Raw genomic sequence first — 22195 nt, 5'->3', positions numbered from 1 at the left:
CATTCCTTTCAATCCAAACCAGACAGGAATTCATTCTATGGTTCAGTGAGAGACACAGGCAAGGGGATTGTAGTGGAGCCCCAGGACTGTGCAGGAAATTTCCTGTTTTAAGGTGATAAATATTTGCCTCAGTTGCTTTTTACCTCCCATAAAATACATCAGGGCATAAAAGCAGCAGTGTTCAAACCTGAGGCTGTGCCCTTCAGTTCAGTCACTGACTTGGCTACTCAGATGTTCCGAGGGTGCTACCTGAGCTTCCCAAGCCCTCAGCCCCACTCACACCCCCACCTGCCCAGGCACGTGTGATCCTGACAGTGCAGCCCTGCCCAGACCAGCCTCCCACCCCTCCACACCACCACCACGAATGGGAGGAAAGTGCTTTTAACAGAGACAATGTTTTCCAGGAATTCCTGGAGGTTTTTATTCACAGAAGCTGTTTGTCAGGGACTCGAGCTTCTTGCTTTCTCTTCTTCATAGTTTCCAGCTTGCCCAGCCTATGGAACAAGATGCCGGTGTCAGGTCCAAGCTGCCTCCCCTCAAAGGGACACGGCTTTCCATCATAGCGTGCCAGGAACGTCAGCCCGGAGAGACCCCTCTCTGCTGGCCCAACAGCCAGCCGGGACAGCAGCTTGTCTGCCACGTGTGGGACCACGGGCTGCAGGAGCGTCCCGTACACGCGCAGGCACTCCAGCGTCACGTGGAGGATGGTGTCCAGCCAGAGCTGCTCCGCACCATCCCTTCGGTCAAGTTTCCAAGGCCTGTGTCTCTGGAAGAAGCCGTTGGTCTGCCTCACACACTGGGCAATGCATTCCAAAGCCTTGTAGATCTGGAAGCCTTCGAAATAACTGTCCACCTGCGCAGGCAGCGAGGCCACTGCTGCCACGAGCTCGTAGTCCTCGGCAGATGCCCTGCCTGTGCGTTTTGCCTCCCTGGAATTCGGGACCTTTGGGAAACAGGGCTCTGAGAAGCGCGGGTAGGTGTTGCTGGGGTTAATGCTGGGGGCTGTGGAGCGATTCAGCAGCCCTCCGAGTGCATCTGCCAGCTCCGAATTCACCAACTTCACCACCTTCTCCTCGTAATAGTCACAATCCCGCTCCGGGACGCCCTGCCGCAGCAGGAAGTACCGGAACCCGTCCACGCCGTGCTGCCCCACGCACACAGTGGGATCCACCACGTTGCCCAGGCTCTTGGACATCTTCTGGCCCCGCACAGTCCAGTGGGAGTGCACCAGGATGCGCTCGGGGGGCTCCAGCCCTGCCGCCAGCAGCAGCGCCGGCCAGTACAGCGCGTGGAACTTGAGGATGTCCTTGCCCACGACGTGGTGCACGGCCGGCCACCACGCGCCGTGGCTCTCGGGGTACCCCACCACGCTCAGGTAGTTCACCAGGGCATCCACCCAGACGTAGATGGTCTGTGTGGGGTCACTGGGGACGGGGATGCCCCACTGCAGCCGGCTTCGCTCGCGGGACACCGACAAGTCTGGCAAGTCCTCGTCCAGCCAGCGGAGCACGCACTGGTAGAAAGGGTCAGGAAAAATGGCACGTGGGTTGTCCCGGAGCCAGTTCTGCAAGGGATCCCGGAATGCTGAGAGCCTGAACATGTAATTCTCTTCCTTGGTCCAGTGCACCTGGGACAGCAGGGGAGGAAAGGATTATGGCCCCAAGAACAGGCTGACAATTTGCACACACCGTTCTCAGCACGGAGTTTGTCGCACACTGCCCATGTCTGGGTGTCCTCCCATGCCATGGGAAGCTCTCAGCATCTTTCCAGGACTAGTAGGAACCTTCTTACCCAAGACACTGCCTCCTTGAGATCCCCAGGAACACACCTGAGGCCTCAGGCACCTGGGATGGTTCAGCATCCTGCTTCTAAAAACACTTGTAACCCTGGGAAGGAACACCCTTACACCTGCCAGGTTGATGTGACATCAGAAAGGAGTTAGGGAGATGAGAATACACCTTCTTAACAACATAGTTCTGCAATAATAGTGGAACATCACAAAAAGACAAAATGACATTGTAATTCCTGCCCTATTGCTACTCCTGGTGCCTGCCTTTGTTTTCCTGGGGCTGTACTCCTCTTTTTCCTCAGTTTATGCTTTAATGCCTCTGTCACTAACTTTGTTTGCTTACAGCACTGACAGCACTTCTCCCCCACAGTTAAATCCATTAAATGACACATTTAGCTAAACCAGTGAAAACTTGGTGGGTGGATGTGGTACGAGTGAGCTGTGTAAGGCACTCAGGGATCCGTGGCTGGGTCAGCAATCTTGCGGTGTACAAGGAAGACCTGAAGAACATCATTCAAAGACATCTTCACCCCCAGGCTCCACCAGATGCCACAACCCACTCACTCACCAGAAGTCTGGCATGTGCAAACTCCCCCTTTTCCTTCACAAAACTCCCAAGGAAGGAACTGCCCAACCGCCTCTTTCAGGTTGGAGATGAACCTTCCCATCCCTTCCCACCACACTGCAAGAGCTTCTCTGCTCCATGCACACTCCTGTTTCCTTGGACAGTTCAACAGGCAAGGCCAGGAACTGTTCTCATGGTAGCTTGACTTTGAAGTCTGCTGATTGTTTTAGGTCTGAAGAACGATTACTTCGCTTGGAAACTTATCTTTTCCCCAATTATCTTAGGTGCTTTCTCAAGAGTTACTATTTGCCAATAAAGCCCTTTCTGTGTGGACCAACACTCCCACATCCCAGCCTCATACAAACACCACCTGTGCTGAGTTCTGAGCAGGATTATCTGTAGCTGCTGGATTAAATCATGTAACTCCACACTTTCTAGAAAGCAGTGGTAGAGAGACTCTTGGGCAGGTACCACACTCCTGGGCGCACCCATTCAGGCTGACCACAGGCAGGTGATGTTACAGTGCTTTAGGCAGGACCAAAACCCATTTAAGAGATGGGTAAGTGTCCAGAGCCCAAACTGAACTGTCTCACAAAACAGGTTTGAAACTCTGAACCCCCAAGGAATGCCTCAGCTACTATATACCCATATCCTCCTGTCCAGCTAACTTCTCTCATCACCCCTGCAGAATACCATTCCCAGGCCAGCAGCCTGTGGGGCAGCAGAGGCTGAATCCTTCCTATGGCACATAGCTACAATGTGCCCCTGCCAGGTGGGGTCTGGCAGCTCTCCCTGGGATCCCCATTCACCACTGTAACACAGAGAATCACAGAATCCCAGAATGGTTTGGGTTGGGAGGGACCTCAAAGCCCATCTTGTTCCACTTGTACCCCGCTGCCAGGGGCAGAAACACCTTCCACTACCCCAGGGTGCTCCAAGCCCCGTCCAACCTGGCCTTGGACACTTCCAGGGATGGGACAGCCACAACTTCTCCGGGCACCCTGTGCCAGGGCCTCTCCACCTGCACAGGGAAGAATTTCTGCCCAATATGCTACATAACCCTGTCACTCTGAATCCATTCCCCCTTGTTCTGTCACTCTAGGCCCTTGTAAATAGCATGTCTTCATCTTCCTCATTGGCTTCCTTCAGGTAAGAGAGGGTAATTAGGTCATCCCAAAGCTTCTCTTCTCCAGGCTGAACAATCCCAATTCTTTTAGCCTTTCCTCAGGGCAGAGCTGCTCCATTCCTCTGATCGTCTTGGCGGCCTTCTCCAGACTCGCTCCAACAGCTCCAGGTCCTTCCTGTGCCGGAACTCCAGGGCTAGAGGCAGCTCTGCAGGTGGGGGTCTCACCTGAGTGCAGCAGAGGAGCTGAACCCCCCCATTCCTGCTGCCCTCGCTGGGGAATCAGCCCAGCACCCAGGGGGTTTCTGGACTGACAGGTGACACTCTATTGAAATACAGATGAGCCTCAGCCAACAAAAATTAACAAAAGGCTACGGGAAGCATTAAACACCCCAAATTTGGCCAGAGCAGAGTGACAGGTGAGCGGGCAGCGCTCCTGCAGCGCCCTTACCTCGTGGCCGGTCTCCACGGACACCTTGCAGGGGCGGCCCTGGGCGTCCGTGCGCTCGGCCAGCTGGCTCTCGGGCAGGAAGCTCTCCTCGGGCGTGCAGTACCAGCCCTCGTAGGAGCCCTTGTAGAGCACCCCGCCATCGCGGAGGGCCCCCCAGAAGTGCTGCACGGCTCGCTGGTGCCGGGGCTCGCTGGTGCGGGTGAAGTCGGTGTAAGCGACGCCGGCCTGGGTCAGGGCCTGGCGGAAGAGCCCCGAGACCCGCTCGCAGAGCTCCGCCGGCGACGTCCCCGCCGCGGCCGCGGCCTGCTGGATCTTCAGCCCGTGCTCGTCGGTCCCTGAAACGGAGAGAGCCCGCGGGGCCGTGGGGAGAGGCCGGGGGGACACAGCGGCCCGGGGACACGGGGAGGGGAGTCAGCCCCGGGGAGGGGGGTCAGCCCCGGCAGAAGGGGTCAGCCCCGGGGAGGGGGCTCGGAGCGGGGGCTTCGCTGACCCGTGCAGAGCCGGGCCGGGCCGGCGGCGCGCAGGCGGCGGTGGCGGAGCAGCGCGTCGGCCAGCAGCGCCGAGTACAGGTGCCCGATGTGCGGCGGCCCGTTCGCGTAGAAGATGGGGGTGGAGAGCAGCAGGCGGCGGCCGGGCCCGGTGGCGGTGGCGGTGGCGGTGGCGCGGCGGAGCGGGCGCGGGAGGCGGCGGGGCGGCCGCCACATGGCGGCGGCGGCACCATCGATGCGGCGGCGCGGAGCGGCCGCCCGGAAGCGGCGGGAGGCGCGTGCGCGGCGGGGCCGGGCCGGGCCGGCGGGGCCGCGACCGAGCGACCGGCGAGCGACCGGCGAGCGACCGGCGAGCGACCGGCGACATGATCCGCTGCCGCGCGGCCCTGGCGCGCGCCCTGCGCCCCCCGCCGCGGGGACGCGCCCACGCGGGTCAGTGCGGGGCCGGGGCCGGGGCCGGGGCCGGGGCCGGGGCCGGGGCCGGGGCGCACCGGGCGCCATTCTCGCCGCTCCGTCCCGCGGCCCGGGGCTGGCTCAGGCCCGGGGCCGGATCCCGGCCGGGAGCGCCGTTTGCGGAGGGCACCGGGCCGGGCGGTCACCCCGCGGGATCGGTGCGGGGCCCGGGGCGCTGCGGGAGGGGGCGCGGGGAGGTGCGGTTGCTTCGGGAACGCGTTTGGGAAGCGTTAATTACCCGGAGCTGCTTGAGACCTTGGTCGCCTTTCGGGTGCTGGTGGCTTTGGTGCGGTTTTTGTCACAAATAAGTGCCCTCAGGCTGGGGTGAGGCGGGTTCTGCACTCGCCGGGCGGGAGTAGGTGGAGGTGGGGGTGGAGAGAGCCCAAACCTCTCCCGGGCGCATCGGCCGTGCTGGGAGCAGCGCTCGGAGCCGTCCCCGCCATCGCTCGCTCCGTTTAGGGATGAATTGGGGCGGCCGTGGCTGTGATTTGGTGATGGAGAAATGAAACGCTGTGCAGCGGCTCAGCCAGGGGTGCCCCTTGTCCCGCTTGCGCAGCGGGAGCTGCCTGCACCTGGATCTGCTCATTTCCACCGGCGATGCCCTTTTTGGCAGCAGAAGCCCGTTCCTGTGGTGGTTTATCCCGGTGGAATGAGCTGTGTGAGCAGAGCGAGTTCGGTTCCGGTGTAAGCATCCCTGCTGCCGGCCCTGGCCGGGTTAGCTCAGCCTCAGCTTGCTTGTGCTGGAGCCAGGTGCATCCTCGGACAGGAGAGGCCTGGAGAGGGTGTAGGAACCACCAATTCACATCTCCGTGCTCGGCCAGCCCGGCGTGGCTGGAGGCGGCAGCTGCAGGCAGCCTTTCCAGCTGCCTAGAGATGCTCCTGCTCTCCATCAGTTCAGTTACCCCTTGATCTCACAGGTATTTTGGTATCCACAGCTGCCCGGAGCACATTGTTGTGGCTCAGGATAAGTCGCTCAGATGTGGTGCTGGGTTTTCCAAACAAGGAATTTGTTTGGGTTCAGAACTGACTTAGTCTCTAAATTTCCAGACTTACCTTTGTATTGACAGTGTTTTTGTGTTGTTTTCTCCAACAAATTGTGTTCCTTAGGCACGTTGTTGCAGCGCTGGAATGTGCCCCCAGACCTGCAGCTGAGCAGACAAGTGGCTAGCACAGGCGTGCCTGGGGAAAAGGGCAGTAATTCGGTTTTTGTCCTTATTGTGGGCTTGTCCACCTTAGGAGCAGGTGCCTATGTAAGTAGAAAGGTGGTTCCTGGGAAGAAGCCGCAATCCATCTCTCCTGTCGAGCATTTGCTGTATTCCAGCTCTCTTTACTCAGCTTTTGATCTCTGTAGCTTTATCTCTGTTTCCTCCTTCAGAAAACTTCAAGGGGAGCTAAATGGAAATTAACTTCTTATGATTACTTGGGTTTTAACTGTAATTTCAGTTACCTTTTAAGTTTTTTTACCTTAAAGGCACTCTTGGGTTTTTTTGTTATGACCAACCACAGGTCTGTCTGTTGCCTTGTATGGGACAAACAATTCCTTGCCAAATCTCAGTTCAGAACATTTGTTTAACTGGTGTAAGTATACCAAATCAACCCCCAGCTGGGGAGCATTTATGTCCTACTCGAAAAGGATAAAGGTTTTCAGCCTGACTTAAAGAGTAAATGACATTCCCAGAGAGCTGAAGAGTATCAGCATTGCCTGGGAGTGGATAGACCCCAGGCTTAAATCACACAAATCTTTGTTTCCAAGCTCTTTCTCTTGGAGGATCATGTTCATTAAAAGTTCAAAATCCCAATTTTCTTCTAAGGAAGCTCCTGGGGAAGGGGAAAAAAATTCAAAACAGTGCATGGAAGAAAAATATTTTCCCATTTCCTTTAAATATAATTATTTCCTGTGCCCTGCTGTCCTTTTCTCTGGCAGACAAGGTAGCTGAAATTACAAAGCACACTCTGCTTTTCCCAAGACCTGTTTAATCAAGAATCCTTCCTAATATTCAGCTCTTTCCCTCTTCTCTTCCATTGCCTGTCTTCCCCTGCAGTTTTGCAATGCCATCAGCTAAGATGCCCTTCTAGATCCCTGACGTCTTCAGGTGTTCCTGGCAAAGCTGGCAGCAACCTCTTGTTATACTTAATAGTGGGAGGAGCAGTCACTGGGACAGGAGCTTATGTAAGACGCTTCCCTAAAGGTGTTTGTGGGGTGGGAGGGTGGAGGGGGGGCACCTGTCTGTACCTCCCACCCCGTTACCCTTCACTTCCAGCCCTCTTCGTGCTCCCTGGCCTCAGGTATTTCATTTTCAAGGGACATTGCCAAATAATTTAAGGTTACAAATTGGATGTTCTCAAGTGGTGCAGTTCTTAGTGGGGAAACTTGCCTTAGAATTAACCTTTCCACATTAAGTAAATCTGAACCCAAACTGGCCATCTTTGGCTTCTGTCTGTGTAAGGGCACAAATTATTAATTAATGCACCTCTCCCAATATCAGTAATGTTGACATGCAGGAAAGGAAATAATACCTGAATATAAGTGTGCTAAAGGGAAGGGAAGAAAACTTGTCCAACTTGGTGATTTCCTCAGGGAAGAGCACTGAAACATCACCCCATGTCCTGGCAAAGTATAGTTCTGTTTCTGACTAGAAAGAACTTGACATTGTCCCATTGGAAATATTTATCCTCAAGGCCTGATCTGATGTTTTGCCTGTGCATAATAGTGTTTTTTCCTGAAGGATCAGATTTAATTTGCTGTATGCTGCCCTTTGGACTCGCTTAAAACCTTCCTGGTTCTGCCTGTAAAGGCAGAGGTGGTTTGTTAACCTTGGCTTTTCTGTCTCGAAGCAAAAGGCTTTAAAAATACTTTTATCTTAATTCTTCTCTACACTGACAAGTTCCTGGTTTCTAATATTTCTGACATTTCTCCAGTTCCCTGGACAGGCTTTTGTCCTGTGCTCTTTTTTGTGCCTGGCATTAAATTCCTCCATTCTCGTTTGAGCCTATTTGCTATAAAACACCAACTTGTGAGGATTGGCAAATGAAATTTGATGTCATGCACATGACAGAGACTATTAGCAAGGCTGGGTATTGCCTTAAAGAAGGTTTGCTTCCCTCTAATTTTTTACCCTTGGGGAAAAATATGGGACACTGACCTGCTCCCAGCACTCCCAGTGTCTTCAGCTCCTGTCCATTGCCAGCTTTTCTTGGAAGCTAAAGTGACATAAGAGATGTCTGTCCCAGTAAATTGTACATGCAGGCTCTGCTTATGCTGTATCCTGAGTTTCACAGTCAGATGAGCAGATCAGCATTCAGCTGGAAGAGATTCCATGTCCAAGGGCCAGTACCTGGAGCAGCCCCGCTCCTGTGGCTCAAGGCCCTGCTAATGTCAGGGTGTCCCCACTGCCACCACCATGCCTGTACCACCTGGCCTAGAGCAAGCCAGTCAGGTTGTTGGCTCTGCCCAGCTGCTCTGGGCTTTGGAAGCTGGTAGATGCTTTTTCTTTGGATTTGTCTCCATTTCTGCAGCCTTGTGTTGTGTCATGGCCCAGCTTGCATGTGATCTTGGGGCTGGTTTGGCTGCATTTCCTTCATTGGAGCTGGTTCTCCTTGGAAGGGGTGTGCAGCCAGACACCTGCAGGAAGGTTCATTGCTTCTGGGAAGCAGCCAGACATCCAAGGCTCATCACACCAGGTGGAGCAGGTCATTTTCTGAGCCCGTTCCCGATGGGAGCCTTGTCCAGGGAGGTGTATTTTACCCCACATGTTGTCACTGGCTTTTCCAGCACGTGGGGTGGACAAAAGCCTGCCAGGGGCAGCAGCAGGGTGGTGCCTTGGTGCTGTAAGGTGGACAAGGTAAATGTCTGCTGTCTGTCTGCAGGTGTACAAAATCCTGAAGGATAACAAAGAGCGATTCACCAGGCGGGTCTCGACGGTAACCACGCGGTCCCAAGACGATGAGCCCTCTGCCTCCGGTGGGTACCAGCCCACCAGTTCTGGGGTTGCCTCTGTTCTTCGTGAGCTTGAGGCCTCCAAAACAAAGGGAACAGAGCCTCTCTGGAATCACAGTCGTGCCTGCAGAGGATTGTACCTCTCAGTGTGTGCCGTTGTTTTGGAATTCCCATTCAAGGACGGGTTGGACGGGACTTGGAGCAGCCTGGCCTAGTGGAAAGTGTCCCTGCCCATGGTAGGGGGGTGGAACTGGATGAGCTTTAAGGTCTCTTCCAGCCCAGCCCGTTCTGGGATTCTGTTATTCTGTGACTTCCCAGCACAGAAGACAGCGCTGGCTCCATGACCCAGAACAGGCTGTTTTACAGAGGATGAAGTAGGATGTCTCCTGGGGCTGATTTCTGTCATTTACTCCTTCTGTGATAAAAAGAGAAAGGAGTGAGCCCTGCTTCTGGCTTTTGCCTTTGCACAGTCTGGCAAGGACACTGATTCCAGAGGGCCTCTTTCCCTGGCTGGTGGAGAGCCTGTTCATCCTGGAGTCAGTCCTGAACTGCAGCTCCCAAACTGCAGCCTGTACTTCGCTGAATTAAGCGAATTTCAGGTGCAGGTGCTGCTCCTGGGGACGCAGCAGGTGAGTTCTGGTGCTAATACTGAACTGCCTGGTTAGTCCCTGCCTACGGATTAACTGCATGTTGCTCAGCAACAGGACCTGCCTGTGGGAGGAGGTGCCTTCTGCAGGAACTCAAAAGTTGTCTCCTTGAACAAAATTACAGAAAAACGTGCCTTGGCCTTTTGGGGAACTTCCCTTTCTTACAAAGTGTACGCTGGTTGGCCAGTGCAGAGTTTTGGGCTTGCTGAGAAAAACCAGTTTGCTGAAATCTGACTGATTCCTGCAGGGAGCAGCTTTGGGAGAAGCAGCAGCGGGGTTCTTGGGAAGGATGCTGGGGCAGAAGGAGGACAATTTCCGAAGGAAGTCTGGATGTGGAAGGCCCCTGGTGACACACTCTGTGCCCTGGGGCTGGGCCATTTGCCTGTATTTGCAGTAAGCTGTCCCATCTGTCACCTGCAGCTCCGAGCACTCATCCCAAGGTCCCGTCCCACGTCCCTTTCCTGCTCATTGGTGGAGGAACCGCTGCTTTTGCTGCTGCCAGATCCATCCGGGCCCGTGACCCCGGAGCCCGGGTAAGAGCTGTCCTGCTCCAGAGCCCCTGTGTGTGCTCCCATTTGCCTGCTGTCGCTCCAGCTGATGTGTTTCCTGGCCAATTAAAGGTGCTGATTGTGTCTGAGGACCCTAACCTGCCCTACATGCGTCCACCTCTTTCCAAAGAGCTGTGGTTTTCCGATGATCCCAACGTGACAGAAACATTGCGGTTCAAGCAGTGGAATGGCAAGGAGAGGAGGTACGTGGCACTGCAGGTGACAGGGCGCAGGAGAGTGTTTAGTGACGAGGTGGCAGTGACCAAACTGTTCTTGGGAGAGAACCACCAGCCAGTGGAGCACTGAGGAGCAGGGAAGGCTGTGTTGGTGCTGGCAGGGGTTGAAGAATTCTGCTTCCCACCGGGCTTCGCTCAGGACTCGATATCTCTTGAACTTTGCTGTGATTCCCCTTAGACACATCCCTCTATGGGCAGGAGTCCTCTGAAATAAGTTAATAAAGGTGAAGCTCCACAGGTTAGAGCAGAGGTCCAGGGACACGGGATCACACTTGATTTTTTTGACTTCTGTGATTAAGCCTTTCTTGGTGGTTGGATTTGATGATCTTTTCCAGCCTGACCAATTCTGTGATCCAAACCCTCGAACTTCAACAGTGTGAAGACCCTAATTCTTAAAAATAGATAAATAATTGTGGAGCTTGTTATGGATGCACAGAGTTGTCTTTGTCTCGTTGGAGTTGCTGAACAGCTGGATTTCTGGTGCCCCAGAGCTAGTGGAACCTGTTTGGTAATGGAGCTTCTCTCAGTATCTATTTCCAGCCGCCGTCTTTCTATGTGCCTGTCGAGGACCTGCCTTCTGTGGAAAACGGTGGGGTGGCAGTTCTGCCTGGCAAGAAGGTGGGTACAGCACTGGCTCTTGTTCCTACAGCTCTTCTAAGCAGAGCTTAGGTGGTACTGCATTCCAAGGTGGTACTGAACCACTGGAGTTGGAGGGGGAGTTGGCTGGGAAGGGAATTTGTATAAGTTTGGGAAAAGTGTGATGGAGCAGAGATTATGCTACTCTGAAGTGAAGTTGGGAGAAGGCAAGAGGAATAGAAGTGAGCTGAGGGAAGATGATGAGGAAGAGAGGTGGATAAGTTTGGAGTCTGGGCATGGGACAAAAATATGTAGACCTTAGAGATGGGGTGTGACAAGTGGGAACTGGGCTGTGTGGGCTGGAGGGTGAGGTGAGGAGAGCACAGAGATCGAGGTAGTGGGTGATGAGGTGAGCAAGAGCACTGTGCCAAAGCAGCAGGAAGGTGGAGAAATTTATGGTGAACCTTCTAATATATTTATATCCTCAGTTTTTTGTATGTTGCTATGATAAATGTCAGTGATTCCTCTTCCTGCTGAGCTGTGCTCTGTCTGAGCCCATTTCACACTCAGACCATGGGAAGATCAGCCTGAGCTATGGTGACTCCCAAAGAAGTTGCCTCAATTCCCACTTCCAGTCCTCTCACTTCCCCACTCCTGCCCCCACCCTAAACCTAAAGGTGGGAGAATGTTAATTCCAAGATTGCATCTCTGATCAGCAGTCCATGAAGTGAAGAGCTCGAGCTCAGCTGGGTTCATCTTGCAGGTTGTGCACATGGATGTCAGAGGGAACACGGTGAAGCTCAGTGATGGCACCCAGATATCCTACGACAAATGTCTCATTGCCACTGGTAAGTGTTGGGTTTTTTCTCTTGTTCCTGGTCTTGTGCCAGGCTTTTTATTTCAGTGACATTTAGCTAGAGATAAATTCTCTGGAGTACCTCCCCTGTGGAGCCAAGCTGGGAGAACTGGGGGGGTCCAGCTTTAAGGTCCCAAACCATTCTGTGATTCTTTGGTTCTGTTTGAGAAGAAGTTTCTGCAGTGTCAAACATGCTGGGGAGCAGTCCTGTGAAGGACAGTTGTGCAGCCAGCCACGCTGGGTTTCTCACCTGCCTTGCACCATCAGCTTTTCTGGGACATTCAGACAGCAGCAGGGATACTGGGATATTCCCATACCGGAGCAGTTTGGGAAGCACGGTTGAGATCCGAGACAGCTTTGCACTGTCTGGATATCCAGTGCCATGGCCGTGGTGTCATTGGTCTCTCTTCTCTCCTCCCTGTGTCCAGGGGGATCCCCAAGAAACCTGCCTGCCATTGAACGAGCAGGAAAGGACGTGCAGAAAAGGCTGACCCTGTTCCGAAAGGTAACCTCAGGTGCTGCCAGCCGGCTGAGGCTCCGTGAGTCAGAGCCACTTGCCACTGCTTTCAGTTTTTAAACTCCTCTGCTTTGGGTCGGGACAGTCCTGCCTTGGCAGTGCCCCCTCAGATGGTGCCCAGGAATCCATTGGCTGCTTATTCCTTCTCCCAGGCAGGAAACTGGGGTAGAGTCTACTCAACCACTCACCTGCTTGCCTCGGCCTGAGAGCTGTAATAGTGTGTGGATTATGGGGTTTAGGTATTTTTTAAAGTTTCCCTCCTGTGTGACTTTGCTGCACCTTCCAAAGTGAATAAAAGCCATTGAATGTGGCCAAAATCTTCTGGAATTTGCTGCAGGGTTTTTTGGTTTTTTTTTTTTGGCAAACTCTACTTTTCTTGAAGATGTGGGATTTGGAAGAAGAAGCATGCAGCCTTCCCTTTAGTCATGTTCAGGGAATGGATTGGGAATAAGAAGGCATATGGGAGTCTTGTGTTCTGTGCTGGACTTGCCCTGAGCTGTGGTCTGTTCAGTGGGGAAGGGAGGGATGGATGCTGTGAGCTGTGGCATCCTTGTACTGGGTGTGCTGTGGGACATTTGAGTTTAGAAGTTTTATTGTAGCTGCCCTTGAAATGTAGGGGGAAATGCAGGCATTTGAGATTTCCTGGACAGGGAAGAGCTTGCACAGACTTAAGGAATCCAGGGAGGTTTTCCTATGCAACAGGCAAACAGGAGGAAGGAGCAACACATGTCCTTTTCCAGGCTGGGGAGAGTCACTCTTATTTCAAAGGGACAGACTGGAGACAAATGCTTTCTGCTGCCATTCCTGTTAGAGAGGATTGGAAATGGGGGTAAATGTTCTTTCAGATCGAGGACTTCCGAAGGCTGGAGAAGATTTCCAGGGAAGTCAAGTCCATCACAATTATTGGTGGTGGATTCCTCGGCAGCGAGCTGGCCTGTGCTCTGGGAAGGAGAGGTGAGTGTGTGTCCCCAGCTGTGACAGGCACTGAGTGGCAGCAGCCTCACATCAGAAACTTCTTTTCAGTCCCCAGCTGCTCGGTTTTTGCACAACCTCTGTCTTTGCCTGAAGGAAACAACACACGGGTGTTTTGTTGGCTGAGGCTCTCCCAGTTTCTCCCTCATTAGCTGCCCAGCAGCCCCTGACCACAGAGGTGGGAGCTCTGTGGGCCAGTGGGAGCTGCAAAGTCATTCCACCCTCTGAAAAGTCACATTTGTTCTCTGTGCTCAAAGCCACCTTCAAACTATGATTTTGAGGTTGGAACTGGATGATCTTTAAGGTCCCTTCCAACCCAAAGCATTCCTTAATCCTGTGATTTCAAAAAGGTGGTGAGCAGCTGGATTCTGACTGTCAGCGTGTGAGTAGTGCCTTTATGGTAATTTTAAAAAGTTTTTTGCCAAAATACCAAGCATTTACCCTAAAAGTCTGTTACCTAGAGTTTGCAGGTGTATGAGAAGCAGTGGTCAGTCACTTTGTGACTCCTTGGGAGTCAGAACTCCCAGATTTGGAAACTTCTGTCAAGCTCCTTGTGTAAAATAAAGCATGTGTGTCCTGACATCTGCTGCTGCTCTTTATCCTGCTGCTCCGTGCTTCCCTTCCAGCACGAACCCGAGGCCTGGAGGTGATCCAGCTGTTTCCAGAGAATGGCAACATGGGCAAAGTCCTGCCCGAATACCTGAGCAACTGGACCACAGAGAAAGTCCGAAGAGGTGAAGCTGCCGAGGGGGTTTGGGCTGCTGCTGCTGGGCAGCTGCTCCTGGGGACATCCAGTTCCCTTCTGTTTCTGCAGCCTTGGGAAGGCTGGGCCCTGCAAAGTGGCCCAGGTGCAGCACAGGGGAAGTTGTAGTTCAGGCAGCTTGGGCAGCACAGGGCTGCCATGAACCCCTGGCTTCTTGGCAGTTCCTCTGGGAAGGCTGAGCAAGCAGGCTTGCCGATGCCAGTGAGGCTTTCCTTCCCTGTGGCTGTTTCCCTGGAAAGATCTCTGTGCCTGTGCAGACACCAGGTGTGTCAGGCCAGGTGCTGCAGTGTTTGGCTGATAATGTCAGTAAGGTCTAAGACACCTTTTTCCATTTGCTGCATTAAGTGCAAAATAATCCTGTGCACTGGGAAGTGGAGGGGGGAGAGGGAGGAGGAATGTCATTGGGTGTGGATTGCAGCGCCTGATACCCACAGGTCTGAGTTAATTTCTTTTTTTGGAAGCTGCTTTGTTGGACCTCTGGGTCTGGCTGTGGCACAGCAATAGGTAATTGAGCGTCCTTAGCTCCTGAACACCTGTTTTAGGGAATTCTTTCGGATGTGGCCTTGTCATCACATGAGATGTACTTTGGATTGTCATTTAAGCAGCTTTCAGACTTTGTATCTGGGTTTCTCCTCGTGCTTCTCCCAGAGCTGCACTAGCACATGCAGCAAAGCTCGGGTGGGCTCTGTCTTGGTTCCTCACCTGGATCTGTCTGCACCAGCCACCTGCTGCAGGTGGGATCTGCCCAGGCAGTGAGGTGTCCTGTGCTCCTTTCCAGAGGGGGTCAATGTCCTGCCCAATGCTGTGGTCAAATCCGTCTCTGTGTCCGGCAACCGGCTGCTGATCAAACTGAAGGACGGCCGGAAGGTAAATGGAGAAGCAGGGAGAGGGCAACGTTTGCAGGGGCATGCAGGGAATTAACATCCTAATTCTGCATCCCCAAACAGGTGGAGACAGATCACATTGTGGCTGCGGTGGGGCTGGAACCTAATGTGGAACTGGCCAAGTCAGCGGGGCTGGAGGTGGACTCCAACTTCGGGGGGTTCCGGGTGAACGCGGAGCTGCAGGCGCGCTCCAACATCTGGGTGGTGAGTGTGGGCACAGCTCTGCTGCTGCTGCTGCTGCTGCTGCTGCTGCTGCTGCTGCTGCAGCGGGACACTCGAGTGGCACGGAGGAGGTGACCGGGGTGAGCAGGAGCGAGTGAGGAGAGTAAGGAGAGCGGTGCAGCGCAGGCCCAGAGCCTGGTCAGGCACTGCAGCCGCCTCGTTGCCGTGGTAACCACGGCGAGTTTGGAATATTTATGCTGTGTAAGAGGAGTTGGGGTAACCTAAAGATAGCCTGGATCACTCGCTTGCATAAGAGTCCCTTGGTGGGCGTTGAGACTTTGATTCCTCTGGAAAACGTAGCTCATGCTGGCTTATTTTTCCAAGGATCGGTGCAAAATGCTGAGAAACTGGGAGTTGTGTAGTCCAGGGAGTGGGATGAGGTAGTGGTGGTGTTCAGGGGTTTGCCAGAAAAACTCGGTTCCTTGTTCCACTTGGTCTCTTCCCGATGTTTTTTTTTGTTTGGGCACTAATGGAAGCTGTCCCTGTCTCGGGGCTCACGGGATGGTTCTCTCCAAGGCAGGAGATGCTGCCTGCTTTTATGACATCAAACTGGGCCGGAGGCGCGTGGAGCACCACGACCACGCCGTGGTGAGCGGGAGACTGGCTGGAGAAAACATGACAGGAGCTGCAAAGCCCTACTGGCACCAGTCCATGTTCTGGTAACAGTCCTTTCCTCTTTGGGGGTTCCTCGCGTGGCCACGTTGCAGGAGCTTGGACAAGATACACCTCGGGAAGTGTCTGTTTCCCAAGAGGAGTGAAACCACCTCAGCAAACACCTTGTACAGCTTCATGTTCCTAAAGCTCAGGGCGGGGGAGGTGTTTGAGCGTTTGCTGCTCTGCCCTCACCTCCCTCAAGTGTTTTTCCTTCCTGCAGATCCCAGTTTCTCCCTGAACGAGTCCCATTCCACAGAGCAAGGAGCAATACAGAACAGCCCTTTCCTCAGAGCAGACAGATTTACAGGTTGAATCTAGCAGCAGATTTTCTGTTAGGGTTATCTGAAGTTCCCCAGCCCAGTGTGTGGGTCTGAGTGTTGCACTTTGCTGAGCTGATGCTTTAGTAGCAAAGCATTGCTGCATCCAGGTGTACCTGAGAAGTTGTTTTCCAGAGAGAGGTATCAGGAAAATGGGCAATTTTGCTATATTTTCCTGAAGTTCTTTGTAAAACAAAATGAATGAAAACAGAACAACAAAACAAAAAAAAAAGCCCCACAAAAAATCCAAAAGGCTGTTAGCTCAGCCCAGTTAAAAATCCCAAATCCTGTTTGTTAACAGGATTTCAAATATGGGTAAAAGAGTTCCAGTTTTCTCAGGGAAATCTCCTCAGAAATAGTTATTTATGACCTGCTGTCATTTACCTGAGCTCTTGGTCTGTTCTGCCTGGACTTGGGGCCCAGAGCATTTCTCACTTCACTTTTAAACAAGAAACCAAGCCACAGAATCCTTGAGGTTGGGAAAAACTTCAGAGGTCATCAGGTGCAGCTAAGGACACAGAGACAGCCATTTCCCATTTCCCAGGGGTGCTTTCCCTCGGGATGCTCTCAGCCATGACCAGATGCAGGTGAAGGAGGGCTGTGAGTTGCAGCCCCGTGTTTGTTGGCAGGTGTCACACTGTGCCAGCCCTCACAGAGTGACACTTCCTTCCCCCGTGCTGAAAAGCTGGGAAATGACAGGAATTCCTCATGCATTTTGTCAGCATGCTCAGGATCCCGATCCTCTTGGAGAGAAGGTTGTGTGGAGACCTCGCAGCATCTTCCAGTGTCTGAAGGGGCTGCAAGGAGAGAGGGACTGGAGTGACAGGACAAGGGGGAGTGGCTCCAAACTGACAGAGGGGACATTTAGGTTCAATATATGGAAGAAATCCTTCCCTGGGAGGGTGGGCAGGCCCTGGCACAGGGTGCCCAGAGCAGCTGTGGTTGCCCCTGGATCCCTGGAAGTGTCCAAGGCCAGGTTGGACATTGGGGCTTGGAGCAATCTGGGATAGTGGAAGGTGTCCCTGCCCATGGTAGAAGAGTGGAATGAGATAGGTTTTGAGGTCCCTTCCAACCCAAATTATTCCATGATCCCTCCTGATCACAGCTGGCATGTTAGTGGTGTTCCTTGCAGTGACCCCAGTCTGTGCTGGAGGATTCTGGCAGGGAAGGTCGTGTTGTACATAGATCCAAAGTGGTTTGTGATACATCTGTTTCCTCAGCATCCTGGGAAACACTTCAGACACCTGGTATTTACTGGTGCCAAACCACAGCTGCTTTGTCTCCTATCAGCACCCCAGTTCAGATCCAGGTGCCCAGTTCAAGGAGGTGTTAGGGCAAGGTGTTCTTCTCTTTAGTCTTTTTTAAATGCTCTCTGAAATACTCACTGAGTGATTGTCCATGCTGCCAAGCCTGGTGTGGATAACAGCACTGCCAGAAGCTGGGAAGCCTCCAGCTGCCTCCCAGAGAGCAGTCCTGAAGGATTTCAGAGTTTTGGTCAGTGAGCTGGTTTTTCTGAAGCTCAGGGCCATGGGTTTGTCATGTCTTGACTCCTTGTTGCACCTGTGTGCACCAAGGACACTCCATGTATTGGTCAGTGTGTGGGTCAGCCTGTGTCCGGCATCACCCACACCACGCTGGAGTAAGGAGAGGAGGATGGATGGATGGATGGATGGATGGATGGATGGATGGATGGAATTGCCTTGGATTTGTCTCAATAATACTACCAATTTATTTTATTCCCACTTCATTCCTAGGAGTGATCTGGGCCCCAACGTGGGGTACGAAGCCATCGGCCTTGTGGACAGCAGTCTGCCCACAGTGGGAGTGTTCGCCAAGGCGACAGCCAAGGACACCCCAAAAAGTGCAACAGAACAGTCAGGTATGGACTGGGGAGCTCCTGCACGTGCTGGTGTGGGGACCACAGAGTCACCCTGACCTCTGAAAGCATGAGGACACAGCAATCTGCTGTCTCGTTTCTAGACCAAGCTTTAAAGGCTGGCTTTGATATTAAAATGTGATTAAAACACAACATTCCTCCAAGAACATGTCAGGGAACGCCTCTACTGACATGTAAACTTTCCCAGGGAAGTTTGATCTCCTCTGTGGCAATAAAATGGTCAGTTTGGGATAACAGAGACAGGGATCCAAGCATGTTTATTTTGTATCCGCTGCCTGCAGGAAGCAGACACTGCTGTCCTTTGCATTTGAGGGTGGAAGTTGGGAACTGTCAGTGTTGTGCTCCATGTTGGGATTGTTTCATCCTTTTGTTAATGAAACTTAACTTTTGGGGAACACAACGCAAAGGGAAACATCTCAGGCTCCTGCTCTTGAGTCTGCTCCCATCATCACGTCCTGCACTGGGTGTGTGACTCCTCCTGTCTTTGCCTTAGGGACTGGAATTCGATCTGAGAGCGAAACGGAAGCAGAAGCCTCAGAAGTTCAGATCTCTCAAAGCTCTTCACCAACGCCTCAAGTCCCACAGCAAGGAGAAGATTACGGCAAAGGTGTCATTTTCTACCTCAGGGATAAAGTCGTGGTGGGAATCGTATTGTGGAACATCTTCAACAGGATGCCCATTGCTCGGAAGGTCAGTGCAGGGCGAGGGGGGTTTGCTAGAGCGGGGCTTTTCTTGTGGAAAAATCAATCTGCCAATTCAAAGGGACGATAAATAAAGGCAGATGTCCAATGGGAGCACTGCTTGGGTGAATTAGGGGAGCTGTCCCTGTGCTTTTTGGTATGGCCTTCCTTCCTGCCTTCCTTTCTGCCTTCCCTGCCTGTCTTCCTGCCTTCCTCCTTTCCTCCCTCCCATCCTTCCCTCCTTCCCTCCCTCCCTTAGCAGCCCTTACCCTAAATCCGTGGTCTCTTCATCTTGTCTAAAAGTTGCAGGTTCAAGCCAGGTATCCTGGCTCCAAGTTAGTGCCAGGCTCACCTTTGCAGAGCTGAATCACTTTTTAAAACACTTGCTCTCCCTGGCTGTAAAGGGAAACCCAGAAACAAATCCCACAGGGATGGGAGGTTGGTTTTCCTGCTGTTCCTGTAGGCAGGTGATGGTACATTTAAGACTCCCATGTGAATTTGGGTGTAGAAAGTGCTGTCGTGTTGTGGCTGTCTCAGTCTGGTGCTTCAGAGAGCATCCAAGGAGTTCCTGGCATTGGCTGTGACAGTCCTGCAGCCCTGGCTCTTTATGGGATGTGCAGGATTTAATGTGTTCTCCTTCCTCCAGATCATCAAAGACGGGGAGGAGCACGAGGACCTCAATGAAGTAGCAAAGCTCTTCAACATCCACGAAGACTGAGCTCGGCAGCAGGAACAGCAGGCGGGAGTGGGCTGCTGGCTGTGTGCACCCTTCACCTTGGGAGCTTCCTGGGAGCACGTGGGAATATTCCACTCACCCGAGCCCAGTGTTTGCACCAATAAAGTCAGATTGTTCTAGTCACCTGCTCCCTCCTGCACTGCTGCCTGGCTGGTGAGGAGAGGGGAACGTGCTGCCCACTGGGGTTGGTTTTCCCTGTGTCAGCCTTGGGGGAGCCTGCAGAACTCCCTCTTTCCTTGCAGGAATTCCCGCTGGGGAGCGAGCAGGCCTGCAGGCTCTCTGCCCCTTCTCCAGCCTGTCGAAACAGACTCGACTTGGGGAAATCAATTACCAATCAAAATCAGAGCAGGATGATGAGAAGTAGAAATCTTAAGAACACTTCCCCCCCCCCCCCTTTCTTTCCTGGGCTCTCCATCCTCCCTCCCATCGTCACAGGGAGACAGGGAATGAGGGCCATGGTCAGTTCATCACACCTTGTTTCTGTCCCTGCTCCGGGAGAGGGGTCGTAGTCCTTCCCCTGCTCCAGCCTGGGGTCCCTCCCACAGGAGCCATTTCTCCATGAACTTCCCCAGCCTGAGTCCTTCCTGTGGGCTGCAGTTTAATCTTTCATCCCCGAGGTGTCACCACCATCTCTGCTGGGCTCAGCCTTGGCCAGCAGTGGGTGTGTCCTGGAGCTGGTGGTGTTGGCTCTGCCGGACGTGGGGAAAGGTTCTGGCAACTTCTCACAGAGGCCACCCCTGTAGCCCCCTCGCTCCCAAAACCTGGCCATGCAAACCCAACACAACCTGACAACTGCCATGGGTGATGTGGGGCCTCATGGTGCCCTTGGGCCATTGTGACACTGCAGGGCCTCATGACTCCAAGGGGACATTGTGACACTGCAGGGCCACATCCTGCCCCTGGGGTATTTAAGGAGCTGCCCTGGGGTACCCACTCAAGCAGAACATCTTGCTCAGGAAGCAGCAGCTTCCCAGGACACCTGTGGAAAAGGAGCCATGGAGGAGCAGAACCCAAACCCCCAGAGCCCTGAGGAGAGGCACCAGCTGAGAGATGGAGGGAGAGGCCAACGGGAGGATGGCACCAGGCGTACCAGCACCCTGCCCGGGCAGCTGCCTGCCCCCCACACCTCTTCCTCCTCCCGCCCACAGCTGCGGCAGCGGCAGCCTCGGGGCACCCAGAGCCGGTCCATGCCCCGCATGAGAGCGCCCTGCAGCACCCAGGGCCGCTCCCTGCCCCAGTCCCTGCCCCAGTCCCTGCCCCAGTCCCTGCCCCAGTCCCTGCCCCGGCTGACATCGCCCCGCAGCTCCAGGGGCACCGGGAGAGCGGACGAGGGGCCGCGGGGCCAAGGCTCCCAGGGGCGCAGGGCCCGTCCCGGTGGCTCCTCGCAGCCGGCCATCCTGGCCAGCAGAGTCGCAGCCCGTGGCCAGCACCGGCCCGTGAGAAGCTGCTGGGCCTGCAGCGGCCGGGTGGGGCTGGAACTGGTGAGGGCCAAGCCCGGATGGCCGGACAAAGCTTCCCCTGTGCCGCAGCACTGCAGGCCCGGCATCTCCTGCACCCCTGTCCCAGCAGCTGCTGATGGGGGAAGCCAGGTGACCTCTGCAAATCCCCCACTCTCCTTCCAGGCCTCCACGAGGAAACCATCTCCTGGCCCACAGAGAGAGGCCTCTCACTGTGTCAAGCAGGAAACCCAGACTGAGACCTGGGCACAAGAGGCAGATTCAGCTGTTCAATATGCCGAGCAGGGGACACAGACAGATATCGTGACAGAAGAGGAGAAAAATTCAGCTGCTCCCCTCATGGCTGACCAAGAGACAGAGACTGAGACTCCAACACAAGAGGAGAATTCAGCTCCTCCTCAAACCACTGACCGGGGGACACAGACCAAAGCCCACAGGTCTGCCCCCTCGACAGGCGTTGATGCCCTGGCTCGCCGGCAGCAGCTCCCCCTGTTCTGCAGGGCCTCCGGGTGCTCCTGCACGGCTGGACAGCCCGAGACCGCGCCTCACGCTGCCAGCGCCCTGTGGGATCCCAGGGACAGCCACTGCTCCAAGCGGCCACAGCGTCCTGAGCGTGGCACACCAGAGAAGTGGGGATGGATGGCACTGCCACCCTACTGTTGGCCATGGCTCATCGAGATGAGTCAGTTCTAATAAAATATTTCATTTCTCTAATCGTGCCCATCTGTGCCTGGTCCATCAGGAGAAAGACAGCTGCAGGTAAGGCCTGTGCAGAGCGGGAGAGCCGCTGTGCTTCTCCAGCCAAGCCGAGCCCATGCCCTCAGCCTCTCCCAGGCTTCAGGTGCTCCAGCTCCTCTGGTTCAGATCCCTGGGCTGAACCGTCAGCTGAACCGTCAGCTCCCTTCCACCCCCCTGCCTCCAAGTGACCATTTCAGATCATAAATTTGGTGAGTTTTCCCTAAGGCTGCTCCTCCCTGCATCTCCTCAGGCTCACGAGGAACCTCCCCAGTGTGGGGGTAGGAGCACCTGCTTGAGTCCCTCTTCCCTCTTTTAAGACCTGCCTTGGCTGCTCCTGTACCACTTTGGGGAGTTCCTCCTTGGTGGTGCATGGGCAAAGTTTTCTTCCTAGTCCTGCCATCAGGGCATTCCTGCTGCCCTTTCTAAGGAAACAAATTACAAAACCACAGCACTGCCCTGAGCTCCCTCTGCTCCCACAGGGGTGAGTAAAGCCAGCCAGGGACCAGCTGCCCCATGGACGGGCTGAGGGGTGCTGGGACCAGACAGGGCTACCCCGACATCTGGGTTTGGGGATGGCTGGGCCTGGCTGCACAGTTCCCAGCACCAGGGTCAGGCAGGAAGCTGGGAGGAGCAGTGGAGTCTCCCTGTTTTTCCAGCTGTGCAGAGACATGGGCCCTGCAGGTTCCACA

The 22195-nt window shown here is 54.2% G+C and overlaps 2 protein-coding genes across 3 annotated transcripts; one reads left to right on the top strand and one right to left on the bottom strand.

The window, feature by feature from the left end:
• Positions 1–422: 422 nt before the first annotated feature.
• Positions 423–4651, bottom strand: MARS2 (methionyl-tRNA synthetase 2, mitochondrial). The gene is made up of 3 exons (XM_082289740.1): positions 4419–4651; positions 3929–4263; positions 423–1627 (listed from the first exon to the last, which is right to left on the bottom strand). The coding sequence occupies exons 1-3, from the start codon at positions 4630–4632 to the stop codon at positions 425–427; spliced, it is 1752 nt and encodes a 583-aa protein (XP_082145866.1). The 5' UTR covers positions 4633–4651; the 3' UTR covers positions 423–424.
• A 46-nt stretch (positions 4652–4697) lies between these two features.
• On the top strand, positions 4698–19434 carry AIFM1 (apoptosis inducing factor mitochondria associated 1). Of its 2 annotated transcripts, none has more exons than XM_082289258.1 (16): positions 4698–4848; positions 6912–7039; positions 8737–8830; positions 9874–9986; positions 10074–10204; positions 10765–10855; positions 11577–11661; positions 12098–12174; positions 13032–13140; positions 13785–13892; positions 14700–14788; positions 14869–15009; positions 15544–15686; positions 17753–17877; positions 18389–18585; positions 19222–19434. In XM_082289258.1, exons 1-16 carry the CDS (start codon positions 4782–4784, stop codon positions 19291–19293), a joined length of 1770 nt encoding a protein of 589 aa, XP_082145384.1. In that variant the 5' UTR covers positions 4698–4781; the 3' UTR covers positions 19294–19434. The 2 variants fall into 2 exon arrangements, with proteins under 2 accessions (XP_082145384.1, XP_082145385.1); XM_082289259.1 differs by lacking the exon at positions 6912–7039 and adding an exon at positions 5977–6119 and having other exon boundaries at positions 4703–4848.
• The last annotated feature ends 2761 nt before the right edge of the window (positions 19435–22195 follow it).

Source organism: Coloeus monedula (assembly GCF_965178545.1).
Source record: "Coloeus monedula genome assembly, chromosome: 12".
NCBI lineage: Eukaryota > Metazoa > Chordata > Aves > Passeriformes > Corvidae > Coloeus > Coloeus monedula.
The sequence above is the reverse complement of the archived record's forward strand: the minus strand, read 5'-3'. Positions and strand labels throughout refer to the sequence as shown.